The sequence below is a fragment of the Scardinius erythrophthalmus genome (genome assembly GCF_964197995.2).
Source record: "Scardinius erythrophthalmus genome assembly, chromosome: 16".
NCBI classification, from domain to species: domain Eukaryota; kingdom Metazoa; phylum Chordata; class Actinopteri; order Cypriniformes; family Leuciscidae; genus Scardinius; species Scardinius erythrophthalmus.
This window is the reverse complement of record NC_138236.1, coordinates 33,592,096-33,616,448: the sequence shown is the minus strand read 5'-3', so window position 1 is coordinate 33,616,448 and position 24,353 is coordinate 33,592,096. Positions and strand designations below refer to the sequence as shown.

Below are 24,353 nucleotides of genomic sequence, written 5' to 3'. Positions count from 1 at the left end.
TTGATCTGTTATTTGCTGCGCTTGAGCCAAACTGCTGTCTTACTTCAGCAGATGTCGGCTTCTGATGATTAATTCTCAGCCTCAGGCCAAGATTAAAGCTTTGAAATATCACATTGTCACAATCAAACCACACACATCAAAAATATATGTTTAACAACAACAGAGCTGTTGAGATCTATTCAATGTCTCAGTTGTTTCTCCTTGACAGCATTGAGTTTCTATGGAGAGCAAATAGAGACATTGAGACAGTAGCCTGATCCTCTGACATTTCTCCTTTGTAATCTCACACGCGTCTCCTCGAGAGATCTAAGCGATGTTTCAAACTGAAATGCCTGAAATCCTCGATATGCCTGAAATTTTGAAGTAGAAAGACTAAAATTGTAATTTCTCGTAAAATGTACTCCAATAATCTGTTTCATTTACAACTTACAATTTAACATTGTTCCTTATCAAAACTGCATTAGGTGTATTGAAATTAGAAGAACAACTGCTGAGAAATTAACATGAGTTGTTTTTGGTTTTGTTTTCCTGTTTTAAGCATTTAGCAATTGTTTTATAAGGGTTTATACTTGAAATGTAAAAAAAAAAAAATGCAAAGCAAGAGATTCTCTGAAAACAAGAATCATTATCTCCTGATGTTGCTTCTGATTCGAGAATGTTTATTGAAATGAAGGAGCAGAATGAGGAGGGGTCAGAGAAAAGGAGGAGGAGACATGGGAAGGTGCTCATCCTTCATATTTCATCTCCTGTGGTCAGTGGAAGTGTGTCTGCTTCTACCTGTGTGGGAGAAAGACCACGTCCCTGCTCATCACCGTCCCTCCTTCATTCACGCCTGCATTGACAAATAATGGCCATAATTATCTCACACATTGACGAGGATCATCAATGCATGAAGTAAGAGGCTTTTTTGGAGAAGTGCTTTACCCCAAATTGAAGGTACGATTCTTACTGTGCTTTTGTGTTTCTATTGCATGATTCATGTTTGGAAGGATATTTCAGAAGCTCAACAAGTGCTGTTTTTCTGTCGTGTCCAGTATTTGACAAAAACAGCTTGTGTACTATTTTGTGATCTTGTGTGAGCAGCAATTGAGTTTATCAGAGAAATTTAGCTTCAAACTATTTCATTCCTGTGGTTATATATTTTTTTTATTTCACTATTCTGAATATTCATAATAATTCCCTTAATATTTTGTAAAATGTCTTTATTTATTTTATGTCAAATGATTCAAGCACATTTGGGTCATTATTTATCAAATATGAACATTATTTGTAAACACTTACAAGGAGATATTTTATATGATCTGATCCTTAAAATTTTTTATTATTTGAATCATATTAATCAAATCATATTTTAATCATAATAATTCCCTTATATTTAGTTTAATTTCCTCATTTATCATATGTTAATTGGTTCAAGCCCATTTTAGTCATCATTTATCAAATATGATATTATTTGTAAACAGTAAAACTGCACAGTTGTAAGGTATTTACATAATCTGATCGTTAAAATGACTTTCATTTGTGGAACCAATTGATTTGGTCATTAAATAATGTTTTGATTAGAGAAAAAACAGTTAATTCAGACGAAGCTCATGTTTAGCATTTGCTAGAAGGATTATGACAGTAATGAATCATATATTACATGTTTATTATGTATTACATGTTTAGTATCTCATTAAATGGATCTAAATGTGACCATGTTGGTTGTTAATTTTTGAATAGATCTGTTGCTTCAGTCTAGTTTATTTAACAGCCTGCACCGACTCATTGAGCGAGTTTTAGCGGGTGCCATCCGGTTCGGGTTGATCTCGTATCAACATGGTTGATTTGCTCCTCCCTCTGTCTCTCTAATCATCCTTCTTTCCTCCGCGTCCATCACTGCGCTCTCCTCATCCCATCAGAGAGGCTCCTGCATCCGAGGTCTCTCTCGATCCTCTACACTCCTGCCCAGCGACCCATGCCAAGAGGCAGACTCGCAGTCACACTCATGTCCTCGGCCATCGCCCCCGTTAAACCCTCCAGCACCACGGGCCCCAAGGAGGTGGAGCTGATCCTGGTGAAAGAGCAGAATGGAGTTCAGTTCACCTCCTCCACCCTGGTCAGTCCCAGCGGTCAGACTCACCCGTCAGGTGAGGAGAGGGAGACCTGGGGCAAAAAGATTGACTTCCTTTTGTCAGTGATTGGCTTCGCTGTGGATCTCGCCAACGTCTGGAGGTTTCCATACCTGTGCTACAAAAACGGAGGAGGTGAGAGAGACTGGCGTCTTTGAATGTTTAAATAGGTGTGAAGTCTGTTGCGATTGTTTGTTCTTTAAGCCATGTGGAGGAAATTGATTTAAACCTAGTTGTAGAGGAATATAGATTTACTTGCAATTTACAGCTGAATTAGTCAGTGAAGAGAAATGTTTAGTGAAATGTTATCATGCAATGATATTGAGCCTGTGAAACCTTGATAAACCAATATTGTGAATACAGTTATAGTTAACTAAAACCATTATAAAAAAAAAAAAAAAAAACTTTAATTGTTACTTTAATTACAATGAACTTCAACTGAGGGGAAAAAAAAACCTTCAACTAGTTCCCAAAGCAACATGTATCATTTTGATTTAGTTTAAATTTTTAAAACTTTTTACAGACCTAAATGATTTACTAAAATAGCAAACTGAAACTTAAATAAAAATGAATAATAGCAAACGTAACTTTATTTGTGCAGTCCACTTTAGACATTCATATGCAACTTTGCAACTACATGCCAACTAGGAGTCATTAGTGTATTAGTAGACTGTAGCTTAATATCTTAACTTTGCAAGTACATGTCAGCCTATTCTACTATGACATGTAGTTGCAAAATTGCTACCAAGAAGATCTAAAGTGGACTATCAAAATAAAGTGTAACCAAAACTAAATAGACACATCAATAAAAAAACTTTTTGTTATTTTTATCATTTTTAGTAAGTTATAGAAGCATCATGAAGTGATTATCACACGCTCCTCCTTCACTAGTCTTTTAAAGTGTTGAAAGTTGATTGATGAATGTCCAGAGTGAATCTAGACAAAGAAGAAGATATATCTCTCGGATATAAGAGAGTTTTCATGTGTCACTTGTTTTCATCATGACATCATTCCCAGACTTCCATTTTATGTGATTTCAGCATTTTCAGCACTTTACTATTACCGGTATTCTAACATGTATATTTCAGAAGGTTTCATACTCTATAACTGGTTGGGTTGTGGTTGTGTCAGGTGCTTTTCTGGTGCCGTACCTCTTCTTTATGGTGATTGCTGGGATGCCGCTGTTCTATATGGAGTTAGCGCTCGGCCAGTACAACCGTGAAGGAGCAGCAGGAGTCTGGAAGATCTGTCCTATCTTTAAAGGTAACGTGACCTTTAGCTGTTGTTTCTCGTTTATTGTGTAATTTTATACAGCTGGAACGTTTACGTCTTAAGATGACAGTGCAGTTTTGATCAGATGTTCACTGGCTCTGGAGGCAGAAGGTGTTTGTGCCCCCAAAACAAACTCATCATGGCAAACTCTAGACAGGTGCTGTTTATCTAAAGCTGAAGTCATCTGCAATCAAATGGAAGACAGGAAAATTGGCTTTTAGAATGAAATTTGCCTGCCAGACCTCAGTTGTTGGTAGATCGCAAATTTTGCGTCACTTCACATCATGATGGTGGCCTGACACAAGCATACAGAAAATATTAGCTAAGTGACCTTCACTCTCAGATATGCACTGTTCCTAAATAAATAAATAAATTCTTGATGAGAAGCTTTCCATAAAGAATGTTATCTATATTGCTTTCTATATTATTCTCTAGTTCCTTAGAAAATCATCTACACTCATTAAAAATAAATGTTCCAAAAGGAGGTTCTTGCAGCGATGTTATAAAATAACTATTTTTAGTTCCCCAAAAAAACTTTCAGTGAAAAGTTCTTAAAATATATATTTTTTCTTAATTTAATAATCTAAAGAACATGTTTCCACTATATAGGACCTTTTGTTTAATGATAAGTTTCCATGGATGTTAAAGTTTATTCATGGAACAATGCTAATAAATAAACTTTATTTCTAAGAGTGTACAGTATGTGCTTTCAAAATTCCAGAAACTAATGTGCTGATCTGAAGAAATTGTAGTCACATTGAGGATTTTTCACCAAATAATTAAATGTGAAGATGGCTCTTTGCTGAACCTTTTCTTTTTGTTTTAGATGTATCAGTTGTTTCTGATGCTGCTTTGGCAGAATTGTTCACGCATGTTGGATTTCAAGTTGGTGAATCGTGGCTCTTCAAAATAAAATCTTAAATATAATCAGCTTGAAACATAAAAACTATGTCCAACACCATATATTCTTTTCAAACAGTGTATTAATCGAAACACAGTATCTAAAGCTTGATTTTGAACACACTCTGCATGGTTGACAAAGCCATCATCTGTTTCCTAAATACGGCTGTTTTCCGTATCCGTAACGGGCTGTCAAGCATATCGCGGATGGGGAGAGAGAAGGAGACGGACATTTTAATCACAAGCTTGGCTCTCTGTAAGCCTGCCACTCAATGAGAGATTACTGTAATTACCGCTGATCAACATGTTTGCTTCCTCAGGATCGATGCCGGGAATCACACATGTGCTGCTAATATATGACGGGAGAATCCTGCTGTTTGCTTTAAGACAAAGAACTCAGTTTGAAGGGGCCTTGGGGGGTTTGATGGCAGTGGAAACTAACTTCTTATATAAGTTCATGCACAGAGACCCGGAAGATTTTTGTTTTGTTTTAGTGATTTGTGAATTTTAATTGCACCTCTTCTGTCAATTTGATTGACTGATTTGCTACAAGGAACTTCTTCAGGAGTAACTACTGACCTAGACATTTTAAAAAGTGAAAACTTTCCACAAACAGTGTAGCAAAAGAACTTTATATATTATATTATATTATATTATATTATATTATATTACTATGATTATTTACTATGGATTTACTGCTTTGGATTTGCTTTTTTTGCTTTTTTAACTTTTTGCTAAGTTTCCAAATTATGTCACTTCTTGAACACTACCTGGTGTAATACTCCCAGCATTGAATGCTAAATGTATGCACCATGATGATGTTGGAGTGACCACGCAATACATGGTCCAGATAAGCCTCCTGACAGCAGATGGACTTCGGGCATCGGCGTACACCATCCACACTTACACCAGGTAGTGTTTCCGACCTGCTCTTCACCCCAAACCAGTGGAATCCCGACTTCTTCCATCCGTAACAGTAGTACTGCTCGTCCCCTCACCATATAGGCTCAAATACATAAGCAATTTGACTTATTATGGGCTTAACAGTCCTTTCTAGTTCGTCTTCTTCCATTTCAAAACAAGCGTGTGTTCAAAAAGTAAAGAAATGCTTATATTACTTCACTGGCCAATGGAGCAAACCAACCCTGTGACGTCATATACTGTGGTATTGCAAGATGGCGACGCCCTTACTCCAAAAGCTATAACAAAAAAAATAAACATATTTTTTTCTTTAAAATGGTTGCATTAATCGTGTTTGGACTCTACACATTATAGAACACCAGACCTAAAGTATGAGAAGAAAGATGGAATTTGCTGCCATCAATGAGGCACCGCAAAGCTGTGCTGGACTGTGTGGAGGAGTTATTTTTATTTTCCTAGGTGGCTGATGTTTGGAAGATTATGTGGAGTTCACTGATCTGCCACTGAGGAATGTGCGATGACCTCAAGCTCATGGAAGGGTTTTGGTGTGGGCTGGACGAGGACATTCTCTTCCTCATGTCCAGAGGGGATCCCTTTTTGAGTCAAGTGGAGTACACCAACTTTGCTCTCTGGGTGGACGAATCCTCCTTGGGAAACGCGGAAGAGGAGAACAGCACGACCGTCCAGCCCCACCCAACATCCATCGTCATGTCGGCAATTCCATAGCCCAGCCAGCCATCACCCACTCACATGGACATTCAGCTAGAGCCCACCGCAGACGAGGAGCTCAAGCCTGTCACGATGAGAGAGCCAGAACCTGAAAAGAGGACAGTGCCAGTTATCACCCCGGAGCCGGAGCCTCATAAAGAGTCTGACCATAGGACGTGGGACGCCTGATGGATTACGAGGGTATGGACAAGGACCCCACCCACCATCCCACCGCTGAGGGTGAGCTAAAGTCTATGTGGAGTATAATTATTTGGAAAGTTTAGAAGAGGAAGTCACCTCAGATCCCACCCAGCTCAGAATTTCTTGTGCCTGTGTCATCACTGATCTCCCCTAGTTCAGAGTCCCTTGTGTATTCATCGTCGCTGGTCCTGCCCAATTCTGAATTACTTTTACCTGCAGAGCACCAGCCCAGCCTCCCTCTGCCCCCTCCTCACAATCCAGCCAGCTCTTGGCCCTGACTCTGCTGGTTCCCTACAGTCCCTCAAACTTCTCCATTTACCCCATCAAGTGTGCAGATCTCCCACGGGTCCTCCGGCAAACACCGTCTTGGCAAGAGGTTCCCATAGCTCCGCCTTCAGCTTCACTCCACATCGGCCAGACAACTCACAAGCTCCACTTTGGCTCCTCCCTCCATTGGCTTCACCCAGAACCTTCGTCCTTCCCCCTCTGACTGTTCAGTCGTCGCTCCATATACTTCCAGGACATCAGCTACGCTTAGTCCCTCCACCCTTCTGGCTCCTCAGTCTCCACATGGCCACCTCAGTCCTCAGGCTCCTTGGCTCCACTTCCATCGCTCGTCATGGTGGCTTCGCCGTCATTTCCATGGTCCCTCCAGCATGGCTCCTCCTTTCATCGACTCCGCTAGGAGTTTGGCCTCTCCTCCAGTGCACGCCATCTTGGATCCTTCCGCCATCAGCTCCTCCCTGGATCCTGCCACCATCTACTCCTCCCTGGATTCTACCACCATCTGCTCCTCCCCGGTCCCACTCGTTTGCCCTCCAGCCGGTTTCCAGCCCTTTACCAGCTCCTCATCTTCCTCCAGAACTCCTGTCCCCATCCCTTGGGGGTGGATAGATCTGTCACACTTGCATTGTGTTTGGTTCTCATTTTCAAGGAGTTTGCATCCTGTTTCCTTTGTTCCTTGTTCACGCCATTATTAGTTTCTATGGTTATTCATTAATTAGTTCACCTGTAATCATTCAAGTCATTATCATGTGTGTATTTATATCCTTCAGTTCCTTGTCTTCATTTGTCTGGTGTTGACTGAGTTTTAATACTCACTGTTATGTTGCTTGATCGTGTGATATCTGATTTTGTTTATTTTTTATTAAAGTATCATCTTATTTGTACTTTCATTGTCTCCTCTTCTTCTTTTTTGGACTCTACACGTTACAGAAACAAAGTTATTGGAGTACGAAGAAAATTCTATTTCAGTCATTCTCACGTTTAATGCAATGTGTTACTTGCCATTTCTTTGTAGCTGTTCGTAAAATTTACTTGCATTTTCTTTTTTTTTGTGAAAACTGTTTCAAAGAAAACCCTGCAATATTTTTTTTCTTCAGTGCAGTTTATGGATTCTCTCGTCTCAAAAACGAATCAGTTTTGACATTATAGCTGACAATACTTTTGACAACAACACCTACATTTTCCGTCATCTAATATTCGAAGATGCAAAGATCATTTAAACCCATTAAATCCAGGCTGGTTAGTGCTGGTTTAGCTGGTGGAATGACTTACTGTAGCTGATAAGGCTGATTGATCAGCATGTTCATTATAAGGCTGACCAAGGAAATCTTGCTTGTTAAATTAGTTATACACCAGCATCAAAATATAACTTGGTGAGCAGTCATGGTCTTTACAGTAGTGATAACTTACTCACGTCAGGTTTGCTTGGTTTTCTCAGGTGTGGGCTTCACGGTAATCCTGATCTCCCTGTATGTGGGATTCTACTATAACGTCATCATCGCCTGGGCTCTGTTCTACCTGTTCTCATCGTTCACCAGTGAACTGCCCTGGATCCACTGCAACAACACCTGGAATAGTCCCAACTGCTCTGACCTCAATGATACTCTGCTCAACGACACGCATAAGGCCACGCCGGCGCTCGAGTACTTTGAGTACGGCCAGCACAAACACAAGTTTTCATTACAAAAGCATTTCACAAATACAGAGAAACCCCTCTACAACCATTACTGTACAGTCAGCAAGAACAATCTTCATCTACACTGCAAAAAAATCATGTCATTTTAACAGAATAATTCTGTAAAAAAACTGTAAAAATGCAAACATATTTACAGAACAACCTGTACATTTTACAATTTAAAACTTGATAACAATTTACACAAAAAAAATACATTTTACAAATCTAAACAACAGTAAATCCAACAGCCCCTTTCTGCTGAATTAAGAAAGACCACCAAATCTGTTTTTTACCTTTATAATATACTGACATCCACCATAATAACACGGGCGTTAAAGAGAAAGACATGATGAATCAAAGTTCTTCAAGTGACTATAGCTGAGGTACAGTAAATACTAATATATAGAATACCCACAGTGTCATACACACACAACACAAAACAGCATCATGGTAACATACATGACACTAAATAATGTAATAAACAATATAAGATGTAACATAAAACCCGAATGTACATGAACGATAATAAAAATGAAGAAGAAACGCAATTATTAAAAGGAAAACCCATCAAATTTGATTATGGGAATGACAGTATACAGCTTTCACTGTAAATTAATGTTCTTTTTTACTTCCAAAAACCTTTTGGAGCTTACTGTTAACCAATTAACAGATTTCTACTGTAGCATTTTTTACAGTCTTTTATAGTAAAATTCCAATCAGTATATGTTTGCTCTGGTGTCTCTTGCACCTCCAGGCGAGGCGTGCTGCACCTTCATGAGAGTACTGGGATAGATGACCTGGGTTTGCCCCGCTGGCAGCTCACCGCCTGCCTGGCCGTGGTCATCGTGGTCCTCTACTTCAGTCTGTGGAAGGGAGTCAAGACATCAGGAAAGGTTCGAGTTCTTACACAAACTCTAATATATCTCTGCGGTCTTGCCAAACTGATGTTTAGCTGGTGTAAGTGCACAAACCCCTCTAAAACAAACCTGCCCAAACAGACTGACCAGACTTGGAAAACATGTAACCAGAAAATTCCACTTTTAGCACTTACCACAAACAGTGTAGCAAAACTTTGTATTAGTATTCTTCACATAGTATAAGGAGATCAGAAAGTGGTGACCATCAGTGCTATGAGGCCAAAATAAAAAATATTAAATGAGCTGTTTTTATTTTATATTTATTTTACAAGAGTTTAAATTCCCCCGTGGAAAGTGTCCACATGATGTTTTTTTTGTTTTTTTTATGAAATCGTGCTGAAACATTGTTCTGTGTAACACAATTAAATATGACTTTTTTGTGAAATAAAAATTCATAAAAATTTATTATTTGCAAATTATTATAAATCTGAGACTTCTGATGTGGGTCAGATTAAAAGTACAACTTCTTTTCATGCTATATTGTTATGTTAGATAATCGTTTAAAAATTTTACTAATAGTTGTCATCACAAACAACAAACAAACAAACAAAAAACAAATCAATGTTTCTGATCGATTAGACATGCTTACAAATGATTTCTTCAAAAATCTGGTTTGCAACTGTTCTGCAACTTATCTGTTTTCAGAAAATGAGTGAATAATAGACTGTAGTTTGGTAGTTTAAGCATCATATAAAAACGATGCATTGATGTTGTACGGTGACATTCATGATATGTGTGTGCAGGTGGTGTGGATCACAGCCACAATGCCTTATGTTGTCCTCACTGTCCTGCTCCTGCGTGGAGTCACACTGCCTGGAGCCATGGATGGCATTAAAGCGTACCTGAGTGTGGACTTCCTGCGGTTGTGTGATGCTCAGGTATACACACACACACACACACACACACACACACACACACACACACACACGTTTACATACACTACCATTTAAAAATGTTGGGGTCAGATTTTTTCTTTTTTAAGAAATGTATTATTTTATTCAGTAAGGATGCAGTAAATTGATCAAAAGTGACATTTGTAATGTTACAAACAGTTTCTGTTTCAAATAAATGCTGTTATTTTGAACTTTCTATTCATAAAGGAATCCTGAAAAATAAAATGTACCACGGTTTCCATTAAAAATATGAAGCAGCACAGCTGTTTTCAACATTGATAATAACAAGAAATAAGATTTCTGGGATCATGAAACTGGATAAATTATGTTAAAAATTCAGCTTTGCATCACAGGAATAAATTACATTTTAAAATATATTACAATATAAAACAGTTGTTTTATATATTACATATTACATATCATATTACAGTTTTACTGTATTTTTGATCAAATAAATGCAGCCTTGGTGAGCAGAAAAGACTTCCAACCCTAAACTTTTCAATGGTTGTGCATCTCAATAAATATCATAGACTGCATATAAATATAATAATAGTAATTAATTAATTTATTATAAGTGTGGTTCATGAGACCACAAAGTGCATTATAAGGTGAATTACAATGCATTATTCTTTAAAAATACTTTTATAATGCATAATAAAGGCTTTATTGGCATCAATGGTTCCATGAAGAACATCCATGGAATCTTTCCAATATAGGCAAAAGGTTCTTTATAGTGGAAAAAAGTTCTTTGGATTTTTTTAAAATGTTCTTCACACTAAAAAAAGTTTTTTTAAGAACTGTTTTCTGAAAGGTTCTTTGGGGAACCAAAAATGGTCAAAAAACTAAACAAAACAATTGTAAATTGTTTTTTTGTAAAAATTGCAAAACCCCTTTTTTGGAACCTTTATTTAGTGTAGATCACTTCTGTAGACAATTTTGTACCCAGAGCATATATAAGTCAACTCACATACAGTCACCAAACTTACCTTGCACCCACACACACACACACACACACACACACACACACACACACACACACACACACACACACACACACACACACACACACACACACACACACAATGATGGGTTTCCATATTTATGGGGACTTTCCATAGACATAATGATTTTATACTGTACAAACTGTATATTCTATCCCCTAACTCTAAAACGTTCAGCATTTTTAAGCATTTACTATGCTTCATAAAAAAAAAAAAAAAACAAAAAAAAAAAAACTAGGGAATACCTGAACTACGTAACGTCTCCATTAAATGCACGTATGCAATGCGTATGCATTTACAAAATAGTTTTCAGTCAATAGCACATCAGATTCATATGTGTGTGTGTGTGTGTGTGTGTGTGTGTGTGTGTGTGTGTTTACGAATCAATTTCTTGAACGCCTCATGTCATCGCTCATGTAATCGTCATCGGCAGGTGAAGTTACTATTAACCTTAAGTAAGTTTTTCCACGATCCACGATTCTTTCCCGTAGGACCACTTGGCAAAGAGACCTCAAAGCGGCAATTTCAGAATTAGATTAGACACATGTGTGCAACAGCAATTTGCAAAATTACCCTGTATTCACAAGTGTCTTTCATCTTTCTGCTGAATGAGTTTCCTGCAATTATCTCTAATGATAGCTGTTGTGCGGGCCCTTTTGTGCGGCCGGCCGGGGCCGTTTTGTGTCGCAGGTCTGGATCGAGGCAGCCACGCAGATCTGTTTTTCTCTGGGAGTGGGGTTTGGTGTGCTAATCGCCTTCTCCAGCTACAACAAATTCAGCAACAACTGTTATAGGTGAGCAAAGTCGCAATACTGGAGCAATAACGCAAACAGACTCAGCGGGATTCACAAGCGACACACACACACACACACAAACGCATTTTCTCATACTTTGTATTGCTGAATTAAAGCCCCTTTGATGCTTTTTAGTACAGAGGCTTTTTGCATGTTCATCTTGACATCGACTGTTTCATCAATATGAGGCTGAACAGAATAAAGCCGCCGATGTTTGTTTGTGTTACAGAGACGCCATCATAACCAGCTCCATAAACTCTCTGACCAGCTTCTTCTCTGGGTTTGTCATATTCTCCTTCTTGGGTTACATGTCACAGAAGCACAACGTCGCTCTAGATAAAGTCGCCACAGATGGTGAGTGAGTGTGTTTGTATTGTGCACTCTCAGAAAAAAGAAGAAAAGGTACAAAAGGTGTCACTAGGGCAGTACCCATTAAAAATACTAATATGTAGGCTATATTTGATTACTAATATGTACATTGAGGGTACTAAATACGTAGCCTAAACTTTAGGGTTAAATAAGTTATATACAAATGTGTACCTATTGAAAGGGAAGGCTACCGCCTCAGCTTTTGTAGGCATACCTTTTTTTTCTGAGAGTGCCATGTGATTGCTTACAATGACTTTAATGCATTGTTTCCACAGCATTTATTAATGTTCATTTCTACATGTAGCACATTTTTAACATTTCAAGTTGTATAAATTAACATTTACATTTGCATTTATTCATTTAGCAGATGCTTTTATCCAAAGCGACTTACAAATGAGATTATTACATGAATATATAAAAAAATTAGCATTAATCAATGTATTATGAACAATAATATAGTTATAGTTCATGATAACTTATGTTAACAAATTTTATCTTATTAAAGTGTTACCGTTACATTTTGCTGAACAACATGATGCCCTTTTTCTTTGCAAAATCAAGTTTTGTTTACATAATTTTCATACTTAAACAGAATAACATTAACATTAAATCCCAAAACATTAAATTACTGTAATGCAAAAAAAAAAAAAAAAAAAAAAAAAAAAAAAAAATATATATATATATATATATATATATATATATATATATATATATATATATATATATATATATATATATATTTTTTTTTTTTCATTAGTGTCATACAGAATTTAAAAAATATACTGTAGCATATTAAAAATTGAATTTAAATTATTTAGGTAATGATACTATTATTATTATTATTAATATTTCATAGATATTAGATACATGCTCAATGCTGTGCATCCTCTGTGAAATAAACACGTGGCACTGAATTCCTGATTGATCTCTTTTAAAGCTTAAGTGTCAGAGTCACTGGAGCCGGTGTTCATTGTGACATACTCTTCCTAAACACCAGCGTCTGGAGACAGAGAATGATTTCTCTGAGAGCAAAATCGATGTGTGCGATGCAGAATGTCAGTGGAATCCAAACATGTCGATTTGTCTGATTCTCAGCAACATTTGTGTTGGTCTGATTCGTATTTTCTGGAACAAATGTAAAACTAATGTATGTTTTCTTATGCACTTTAAAACATTTTAATCACAGACTTCTACCTAAATGCTAAAATGTTTTTGTTTTTTTCAAATATATGCTCTGACTCAAAAATGTTTTTGAAAGATGAACCCCCCCCCCCCCCAAAAAAAAAAACCAGTATTGTATTTTCAGTACGATATATACATATCTAATAACAGTATTTTGTAAAATGTCATTTATTCCTGTGATCAAAGCAGAATTTTCAGCATCATTACTCCAGTCTTCAGTGTCCCATGATCCTTCAGAAATCATTCTAATATGTGGATTCGCTGCTCAAGAAACATGTGTTATTAATATCAATGTTGAAAACAGTTGTGGTGCTTCATTTTTTTTGTGGAAACCGTGATACCTGTTATTTTTCAGGATTCTTTGATGAATATATTTGTAATAGAAATATTTTATAACAATATAAATGTCTTAACTGTCGCTTTTGATCAATTTAATGCATATTTGCTTAATGTATTTTAATGTATGATATAATTCAGATAGTGAAGAAAAATAATTTAAGTGTTTAAATAGCTTTATTTTTACTGTTTGTGTTATTTCATCATTTTACTATTATTCTAGACATGTAGAAAATGGTTAAAAAATAAATAAATAAAGAAAGAATGAGTAGGCCTAGATGCATATATTTGTACTGTTAGTGTGAATATACATTTTTGGGGGGTGATTTCATTCAGTTTTTTATAAAAAATATAATGCAACATCTTCAGTGTAAAATCATTTTACACTGTGTTGGCGTGATTGATATGATTGTGATATTCTATTAAATTATAGACTAATACAGTAACTTCAGAGCTGGTTTTTAATCCAGTGTATGTAAAGGTGTTGAATCTGTGCTTTTTGCTTCTCTCCAGGTCCTGGTCTGGTGTTCATTATTTACCCAGAAGCCATTGCTACACTACCAGGATCATCAGTCTGGGCTGTAATCTTCTTCATCATGCTGCTCACTTTAGGAATTGACAGTGCTGTGAGTCGATGTGATAGACTTATTCTGTCCATCTTACCTGCTCAATCTGAAACAAAACTCCAGGTTGCATGTATTTACTGTATTAGTACAGTACAATGTTACTCAATGCTATAAATGATGTGATGAATGGACGCTAATAAACACAATGCTCTGTCCTCATAGCCTGGTAAACCTGGTAAACTCTGTTTTTCAGATGGGAGGGATGGAGTCGGTGATCACAGGACTCATCGACGAATTCAAATGCCTGCACAAACATCGAGAGCTCTTCACGCTCTTCATCGTAGTTTCTACGTTCCTCATCTCTCTCATCTGTGTCACAAACGTATGTGAGAGGCAAACAGTCCTTTAATGAGACCGCTCTCATCTAATGAGCTTTTCTGATTATGAAGAGTCTCTCAAAGACTTATGGGGCGAATGTGTCGAATCTCTCTGTTCATCGTGATCATGTTCTTCTCTTTGGTTTGGTCTCATCTCACTTCTCTCTCTAGGGTGGCATCTATGTGTTTACCCTGTTGGACCACTTTGCCGCCGGGACATCGATTCTGTTTGGAGTGTTGATTGAGGCCATCGGCATCGCCTGGTTCTACGGTGAGGCTGATTCCTCTTCTTACATGTCCAGTGAAGCTGATGTGGCATTAGGGCTCTGATGGGCTTTCAGACGGCTGTGCACCGGGGCCGCTCGGGCTCATTAGGCTCCTGGGGTCCTGATATGTGGCTTATGGACTCATATCTGTCTGGACTGCGGAATGGGTTTCTCTTCTTCGCTAGGATTTGAAAAACCACTTATGAATTTGCCACTCAATTTGAACTTTATATTGATCTACTTGTAATCAAGGAAACATTTTCATTTAGTTGAACAGGATGTGCTTAAATAACAAAACTAAAACTGAAAATTATAAAACAGAAAATTGCTAAAACTTTAAAATGAAAATGGGAAATATACAAATAAAAACTAATTCATAATAATAATAATAAAAAATATAATAGCATCTCAATGATACAAAAATAACACTGACTATACTAGCACTAAAGAGATTTGGAAATTACTGAAAGTATTTAAAGAGCAACAAGAAATAATAATAATACTAATCTGAATGATGGTCTTCTGGGCAAATGAAGAGAAATTATGATTATTTACCAGTAGGCCTAACCACAAAAGTAATATTAGAAGTTAGTCAGAAATTATTAGTATTATTATTATTATGATATAACCATGTGCACATGGCAGGTCCTATTAGTGGTGGCATATATTGAATACAATGTTGTTGTTGTTTTTTTACAATCTGAACGATGGTCCACTGGATTATAATAATTATAATAAAAGATTATTCTGTACATTTCAACAAAGTAATATCACAAATTAGTCCAACACAATTTCATTGCAATGCATAACAATTTTAAATTTTGGCAAATCATGACTAAACTGTATGATTTCGTATGAATCGCATTTGTACGTTTTAAGACGATCCGACCCCAGTGCCAGTTTTATTCAGGGGTGGACCTTCATGATTTTTTCCCCAAAAAATCGTATGTATTCGTATAATACGCAGTGTACAAATTCATACGAAATTGCTACCATGTAAAACAGATATGTTTTCCCATGACATGTTAGCCAGAGTGGATATTTTCACTTTTGGTGCAAAATAGACTAGAGGCTTTTGCATCTGTCTGAAGTGAAAACAAGAGCCACACTGGATTGCTGAAGAATTTTTAATATTAGTATTTAACCGTACTTAAATGATCCCTTAATCAAAGATTTACAATTTACAAATATATACTGTGACGTTTGGTTAACTGTGCTAAGGGGTGGACATAGACTATTGTGGTTACATACAAAAAAACTACAGTTAGAAATTGTTTTCAAATATTTATTATTTTCATTTTAATATAATTATTTTCAATCCCTAAACATTTCACGCATTGACTTTTTCCTCGAAAAGCCATTTCTTTGCTTTTGGCAAACTGGCATGTGGTTGGAGGAATGTGAACTTTGCAAACATACCTAAGGCAACAAACGATTCTTGGAGACCTGAACTTCAGCGTGACTCCATAAGACTGAGAGATCAGCATCAGAGAGCAATGCTTGAACCTCTGGATCTTGAGGCAGCAGGTCACAAGCTGATGCTGTCAGTCAGACCAAGACCAACCAGCCTGAGGCTTCAGTGGCCTTTTTGGAAATTCCGTTTGCTGTCGAACACCTGTGCGTTTGGCCCTCTACTCGTGACACAGCTCTGCTCTCGCTGTCTGCTGCATTCAGACATCAAGCCTTGATCAAAGCCCTGCGGCCAACCAGACTCACAAAGCAAGAGATCTGCATGGAAGCCACTATGAAGTTCGCTTCCGATCAGTTTGTCATTTTGTTTTGGTTTTTTCATAAAAAACAAGTGCACAACTCAAAGTGATATTGTTTAATGTGGAGCATGGCTTGATGGTGTCACTCAATATTGGCATATATATTCAAATATGTTTTTAAGTCAAGTACGCCTATGAAGTATAGGGGATAGAGGGGGTAGTTCTCATACTTATTATGTTTTCCTTCATAACTCACTGGCTTCTAGAAATCTACATGCCATTTTTGTCATACAATGAGAAATATTTATATGTTCCAAATGTAATCTACCTTTCAAAATGTTGGGGTCATTAAGATTATTATTATATATTTTTTTAAAGAAATTCATATTTGTATCCAGCAAAGATGCATTCAATTGATCAAAAGTGACAAAAGTGAAATATATTTAATATATTATATATTTATGGTAGGAAATTTAGTAAATATATTCATAGAACATAATCTTTACTTAATATCCTAATGATTTTTGGCATAAAAGAAAAAATTATAATTTTGACCCATACAATGTTTTGTTGGTTTTTGCCACAAATATACCCGTGCAACTTGTGACTGGTTTTGTTATCCAGTTTTCACATTTAACCAACAACCTAAATAGATTTTAGTTTGGATTCAATGGTATCAATAGTTTGAAGAGCAGAAGATAAATATTTGACATGGAATAAAGGATAAACTAAACTAAATAATTTGAGCTTCATTTTCTGGACATTTATGAGCATGTGTGTTTTTAGGTGTGGATCGCTTCAGTGATGATATCGAGGAGATGATAGGACAGAGACCTGGCCTCTACTGGAGACTGTGCTGGAAGTTTGTTAGTCCGTGTTTCCTCTTGGTACGTTCGCAATCATGATTCCTCTGTTAATAACGCAACAGTGCAAATAATTCCATGCCATTCGTATCATGAAAACTCCTTTATTTAGCATTAAATGGTACTTGTTTTCTCTTCCCTTCATTCAGTTCATGGTTGTTATCAGCTTTGCGACGTTCAACCCTCCCAAGTACGGTTCCTATTATTTCCCCACATGGGCTACGATGGTGGGTTGGTGTCTCTCCATATCATCTATGATCATGGTGCCTCTCTACGCCATTTATAAGTTCTGTTCTCTGCCGGGTAGCTTTTGTGATGTAAGTATTCCATCCGGTGAACATGCAAAAAACTTTATCGAAATGAATTATGTCAAGTAAGATTATAAAATACAGATAATTTCAAAGCAGCTTCAAGTAAAATAATTAAATTTGAAATCATCAATTATGAAACGACTTCAATTTCAGATGTAAAGCAGCTCTTCTGAGGACAACAAAGTCATCATTTAGCTCAATTCAGTTCAATAACATAGTTGATGTTACAAAGTTAGAGTCATTATCAATTCAGCTCAATTCATTTTTAAAATTTTGTTATCGTCCAATAGAGGGTATGCACATGATGTCACAGTAGGCAGGAGTCACTTTGAGTGGCAAAAAGATCAGTGGCAGCATTTGTGTTTTAGATTTAATGCAGCGAATGAGTGACCGGATAAATAGGATCTAAACAAAGTGAGAGGTACACCAGTAATACCAATATATATTAAATGACCAGAAATGGTATCGAAGGCCGCACTTAGATCAAACAAGATAAGTATAGTTAAGAGAACAGAATCAGCCACCGTCAACAGATCATTGGTAACTTTTACCATGGCAGTCTCTGTACTATTTAATGGATGGAAACCAGACTGAAAGTGTTCAAACAGATTTTCCAACATTGATTGCACAAATAGATTCATCAAGCTATCTTTTTACAGACTACCGAAAGCTACGGAAAACAGAAGCAAATAGATCACAGGCAATTTGCAGAAACAACTAGAAACCTGTCACCGAAATGTGTAATTACAGTTACCTTTTTGTGTCAGATGTGTTTAAAATCATAATATCACTGGTAAAATCGGGTAAAATCATACCCTAGGTTGTATTTTATATTAATATTGTATTGCAATTAAATATTTACCATCTTATATTCTTACATATACCATCTATTACAGTATGATGAACCTTGTGTTTTACAAATGGGGAGGGTTGGATAATGTTAGACAAAACCAGTTGCTACAAAACCAGCAACTCATCGTTTGCCTTATGGTGACAGCTATCCAGATAACTTTAAATGTTTCTACAAAATATTCTGCAATGTTCAGAATATCCAGTGATGTCCGCGTCATTTTAATTTCGCCATCAAACCGTGTCTTGAAGTAAGGCCAAGTGTGAAGTGAAGTAAGACTTCTCAATACGCCGTTTACAGAAAGCTTCTGTCTATAATGCCTTAGTGCTTTAACAAGTCAAAGAGCTGGGCGATATATAACAATGATATAAGTGATCATCTGGATTTATAGTGTTGTTTAGCAGAAAAAGCGTTCACAGGCTTTGCTTTATATTTCCCCGGCATCGATAAATGTCATGAAACCTGATTCCTGGCCACATGTCTGTCAATGGACCACTGGTTCTTTGGTAAGTTGTAAGGGTCACTGTTGAGTCTAACTGTCTTCAATTTAAGTAGATAATTGTTTGTTTTACTCCCGTTTTTGCAGTTTCCCTTACTAAAACCAGCCATGTTGCAGGATGCTTTGCCACTTAGACTGGCTGAGGGGGCGTGGCCCGGCAGGGAAAGTGACATCATACCCTCTATAGTGTCAGAGAAGCTGAATCGATAATATTACTCAACATTCACTGTCTTTTTTAAACCTACTAATTTCTACTACTAATTGAACCACTTCTAAAGATTAATCACTATGCAGAAATTATAAGCATTATTGTTGATATTAACATCCTTGCATTCATCTTGTTTCCATGATTCGGTGAGAATGTGTTGCGCTATTATCTCGACAGAAACTGGCGTATGCCATCACTCCCGAGACTGAACATCACTTGGTGGAGCGCGGGGAGGTCCGGCAGTTCACGGTAAGATCTTATTTTCAGGATCACGGGTTGAAAAAAATCAGACAGCTGTTTCATGTGTACTTGGAAGATTACATAAATTTTATGGATGAACTTTCAATTATGCTAAACATGACATTTTACAGCACCGCTATCACAGATACAGTACATGACTTTTAGGGCAATCCGATCCTCGGTGCAGATATGCTGTGATTGTTCTAGCCTCACTGATATTCCTCCATAAGAGTAGAACTCTTCAGTAATGCATCTGTAAACGTTTGATCTGTGTGTCTTTTGTCTCACTCTTAAAAGCATAGATTCTACAGTAAATAGAACATTAAAGGGTTCTTTCTAGTCGCGACATGAGATCATTTTATGGATTTAGTTGTAATTAATTATTACGTTTTAATTCACTTTTAGTTTTAATTACATTTTATGAATTAAACAGCTCGTAAACATACTTTATCACTAGAAAAGTAACTTTATTTTAAGGTGACGTAGTAACATCTTACTATAGTTATAACAGTAAATTATGCATAATTACAAGTAAATAACCTTATAACAAACCCTAACCATAACTCTATAGTAAGTATATGTAGTTAATTAATATTACTCAGTACTTATTTGAGTAAGTACAATGTAACAATGTCACCTTAAAATAAAGTGTAACCTAAAATTGAAGTAACACGTTACACATGAAAGTATTATGCAATAATTTAATACCTTTCTACTTGTATAGAACCAATTTGGCATATAGTTTTGGCCGTAAAGCTGAGTCAAGAACACTAGGTTTCTATTATATATATAAAAAAAATTCTAAGGGTACATTGATTTACACAATAACGATGTACTAAAACCGGAAAAAATTTCCGCATGCAGGCGACAATGTTGTCAAAACGATCCCCGTTCACACGGATCCACGAAAATGACTAAAAACGCTGTATTCTGCAGCTAGGCCATTAGTTAGCAATGTCACTTTGTGGAGAAACATTTACCAGGGTCCCTGCGGATCCTTAAAAAGTCTTAAATTAGTTTTTTTTTTTTATTTAAAGCCATAAAAAGTCTTAAAAATAAAAATAAAAAATAAAAAATGTCTTATTTTTTACTTATGAAAGGTCTTACATTTTAGATGACACTTTGACTTAGACTTATCTAAATGCTTTCGAAATTAAAACTTATCTAATTAGCGTAGGCCTACGTATTTTTTTTTTAAAATTCTATCTTGGTGGATTTGCTTGTTCACGTGACAATTCGCGTCACTTACGGCAGTATATTAGCCTACGTCTGTCTCCTGCACGCGAGAAAACGAGTAAATGTCAGTTCAGTTTTAAGTTCATTCTTTATGTGCTTAGGAGTGTGCGATATTGTCTATGAAATCGATATTGTTTTATTGTCTCAAAACTAACTTTAGCTGGAAAATAACTTTATTAAAGAACCGCTATAAAGCCAAAACAATCTCTGTTACCTTAAATTATACGTTTATCTCTGTAAAGCTGCTTTGAAACAATCTACGTTGTTAAAAGCGCTATATAAATGAAGATGACTTGACTTGACTTGACTTATGAACTATGATGATATTGTAATCATTGTTTTAACTATGTACGAGGCACTGCGAGTGCGAGCTAACATCGCGTTTGTCTCTCATGCTTGCTTTCACTGCGTGATGTGTCAGTGCAGTTAAAGATGTCCCCAAATGAGTCTTATTCTAATATAACAACATAATATGATAATATATCACATGAGCAAGAGTGCCATTTCCTTTGCACAATTGCAAATGTGTTATTTATTTTATACAACAGTTAAATTAACAATAAAGTTAACATTGTGAGTTACTTTTTGAACACAATATTGTCAATTTTCACTTTATATAGCCGACGAGAATTTCATAATGAAGCCGTGGTCCAACAGACAGCGATGATTTTTTTTTTTTTTTTTTTACTGAAATACGCGTTTTGAACTAATCATTTTAACGATTCAATGAACAATCACTTGTTTTTCTGAATGAATCAGTCATTTGAACGAATCATTTTAACGATTCAATGAGCAATCACTTGTTTTTCTGAATGAATCAGCCGTTTGAACAAATCGGTTGAATAAATGACTCCAACAACTCGCTTACTAAGACAGTGACTTGCTGCCACCTACTGGTGGTTTTAGTTTCATATTTAAAATATCCTTTAATTAAAACGTTAAAATTATAAATCATTTCATATTTAAATATTGAATAGCTTTATTTATGCAATTGTAAATGAAGTGTAAATATAGTAGGCTAATGCCAGTTTTGATGCCGCTTCTGTGTCACCTCTGCACTGCAAGGATGGATTTTAATTTAATGATTTAATTTGACATTGGTACTGTGTTATTCCAATATAATTTAATTTGAATGTTAGAATTTGACATAAAAGGTGATGCATACCTCTAAATACGTTTAGAAACAATGTCCATATATAGGTGAAAATGCCCCTGGAAATCAATTTAAGGTGGCAAATATTGCCCCTTAATAAAAATGTTAATTTCGGTCACTACTGTGAACTGACCACTGCATAGAATATAAAAAATATGAATATCTTCGTGGGTCTGCTGTCAACAACAGGCCTAAACCAGCTAGGATACCAGTACAAAAACACAATCAGTAAAATATCATCTAATTATTATCAACAAAACTTTGAAAATATCTAGACATATTTTTGTCAATATTGCGCACCCCTAATGTACGGTATTAATTTTGATTTCTTCAGGTCTTAAAAAGGTCTTAAAAAGCCTTAAATTTGACTTTAAAAATTGTGCAGATACCCTGATTCACGCACCCATAGACTGAATACGTAATACGCACACGCATGCCGTTTTCACAAATTCACAGTTTTGTATTTTACACAGAGACAACAACGGTATTGTTTTAAATAACTTTCACTTTGTAACTCATTTTCAGGCCCCTGAAATGCTGTTGAAAATAGGGGATGAATGACCAAAACCCATAAAAAGTTTTTAGTTTTTAGTTGAAAACGGTGTCATGTAAAAGATCCCTAAGAGTGCATATTTTCTGTAAAGCAACTTCAAAACGACACATGTTGTGAAAAGCTCTATATGAACATGACTTGTTTCTTACAGCTTCAACACTGGCTGGTGGTTTGAGCGGCACTCTACATGGAGGTTATGAAGGCACCGGAGGACTCGGCTTGACAAGAGCAATGCGTGTCAGTGCAAACAGAAGCGTATTACTAGTTGTTTCTTTCTCGCATAATCGGATGTGGCTGTTTCGTGACTTCGATCACAATGTGGTTGACATTCTGTCAGTATGAAGTTTTACTCTTCACTATACGATGACTGTTATGATATCTGATGTTGTCCCCACTGAATTATATTGTTAATTATTTTATTTTTTTGTGATCAGAGTACAACTGAGCCTTATTGATAAATGTGATTGAAGTGTCAAAAACTGTACAAAATACATATTTAGCAACACTACTATTTAGAAAAGTGTAAATAGTGCTATTGAAAAAATAAACCTATCCTCTTTGTGTCTGAGAAGTGCAAATGCATTTATGAATGAGCAGCAAGTTAAGGTTGATCACAACAAGTTTCATGCTTGCTTACAGTATCAATCAGATGCATATCTGATGCATATTTGATGCATATGACGTCCCAGAGAAGACTCTCTTCACAGAAGACTTTAGATTGCAATAAGGTTTAACCGTTGGTCACTTTGAATCTGTTTAAGGGGCGCCAACAATTGCTCCATGTTAGCAGAACTGCTGAAAAATTAATCTGCATGCAACAACATGCTATGTGTCAATCACTGATTCCTTTTGTGGGCTATTTGCATACACATTTTTGCAATTACTCCATGCGGTGGGAATCTTCCAAATGACAAAACACAGTGGCATATATGGGATTTCTGTCTCACTGAATGTTGTCATCCACAACTATACTACTGGAGATTTATTTACATGGAAGTTTATTACGAATATTTGAAGTTTTTAAATTTAATGATTTCAGTGCCTGCTGAAATTTGTCAACTACTGAAATGTTAATAAAGAGTTTATGTAAAAAAAAAAAAAAGAAAAAAAAAAAAAAAAGGAAAAGGGATTTGATTGTTTCTCAACACAAACACTTCACTTCATTGGAGTAAATATTTGTGGAAGAGAAGTGCTGATTTCATGCCATGGACATGATATGGACAAAACCAGTGTCAAGTTTCTACTGAAACAAATTCAGTTTAGGACATTTTATTCTACTGCTACACAGCTAAAAGAGAACTTTCTTTGAACTTTTTTTTTTAGGTTACTACTTGTTTCAGAAAAAAATCAAAAGTACCGTTCCTATAATGTTTGCAAAATGATAAATTGGAATGTTCCCTTAATGTTCGCATAACCAAAAAAAATATTTTTGAAACATTTAAAAACTTTTCAAAACCTAATATAAACATTAGAAAAACATTCTTAGAACAAGTTTTTGTTAGTTGGATATACCATAGACATTAAAACGGAGTCCCACAACAACACCATCATGTCAGAATCTACTAACAAATCTTAAATATTTTCAAGAATATTCTCAGGCTTTTGTTCATTCATCATTCTACTATACAGTAGATTATTATCATTGACAATTATTTTATTTTGAAATGACATATGTATAAAAAAATACCTCAAACAAATTGGTCTCCTAATGTCTTTAGCCTATCAATTTTTATGAAATGTTCTAGACCTTTAACACAAAAGCAGGAACTAGATAGCATTATTATGCCACATAGAGGTATACAGTGCCTGTAAGTGACCACAGAAAGCATGTGTGTCAGTCTGTAAATAAATGGCAACAGACACAAAAGTAAATGCAACTGTAATTAGAGCTCAGTTCTATTGAAAGAGCATTGGTGTAAATATAATTTTAGCTTGTACAAAATTTTTGTCTATGGTT

At 36.0% G+C, this 24,353-nt stretch overlaps 1 protein-coding gene across 1 annotated transcript; it reads left to right on the top strand.

Annotated features, from left to right (window-relative positions):
* Nucleotides 1–1,957: 1,957 nt before the first annotated feature.
* slc6a3 (solute carrier family 6 member 3) lies at nt 1,958–22,638 on the top strand (the record flags this gene model as incomplete). The annotated part of the gene is made up of 14 exons (XM_081388330.1): nt 1,958–2,246; nt 3,243–3,374; nt 7,837–8,050; nt 8,828–8,966; nt 9,734–9,868; nt 11,575–11,678; nt 11,908–12,032; nt 14,079–14,191; nt 14,385–14,513; nt 14,680–14,779; nt 17,270–17,370; nt 17,496–17,663; nt 19,392–19,463; nt 22,548–22,638. The coding sequence occupies 14 exons, from the start codon at nt 1,958–1,960 to the stop codon at nt 22,569–22,571; spliced, it is 1,845 nt and encodes a 614-aa protein (XP_081244456.1). The 3' UTR covers nt 22,572–22,638.
* Nucleotides 22,639–24,353: the final 1,715 nt, after the last annotated feature.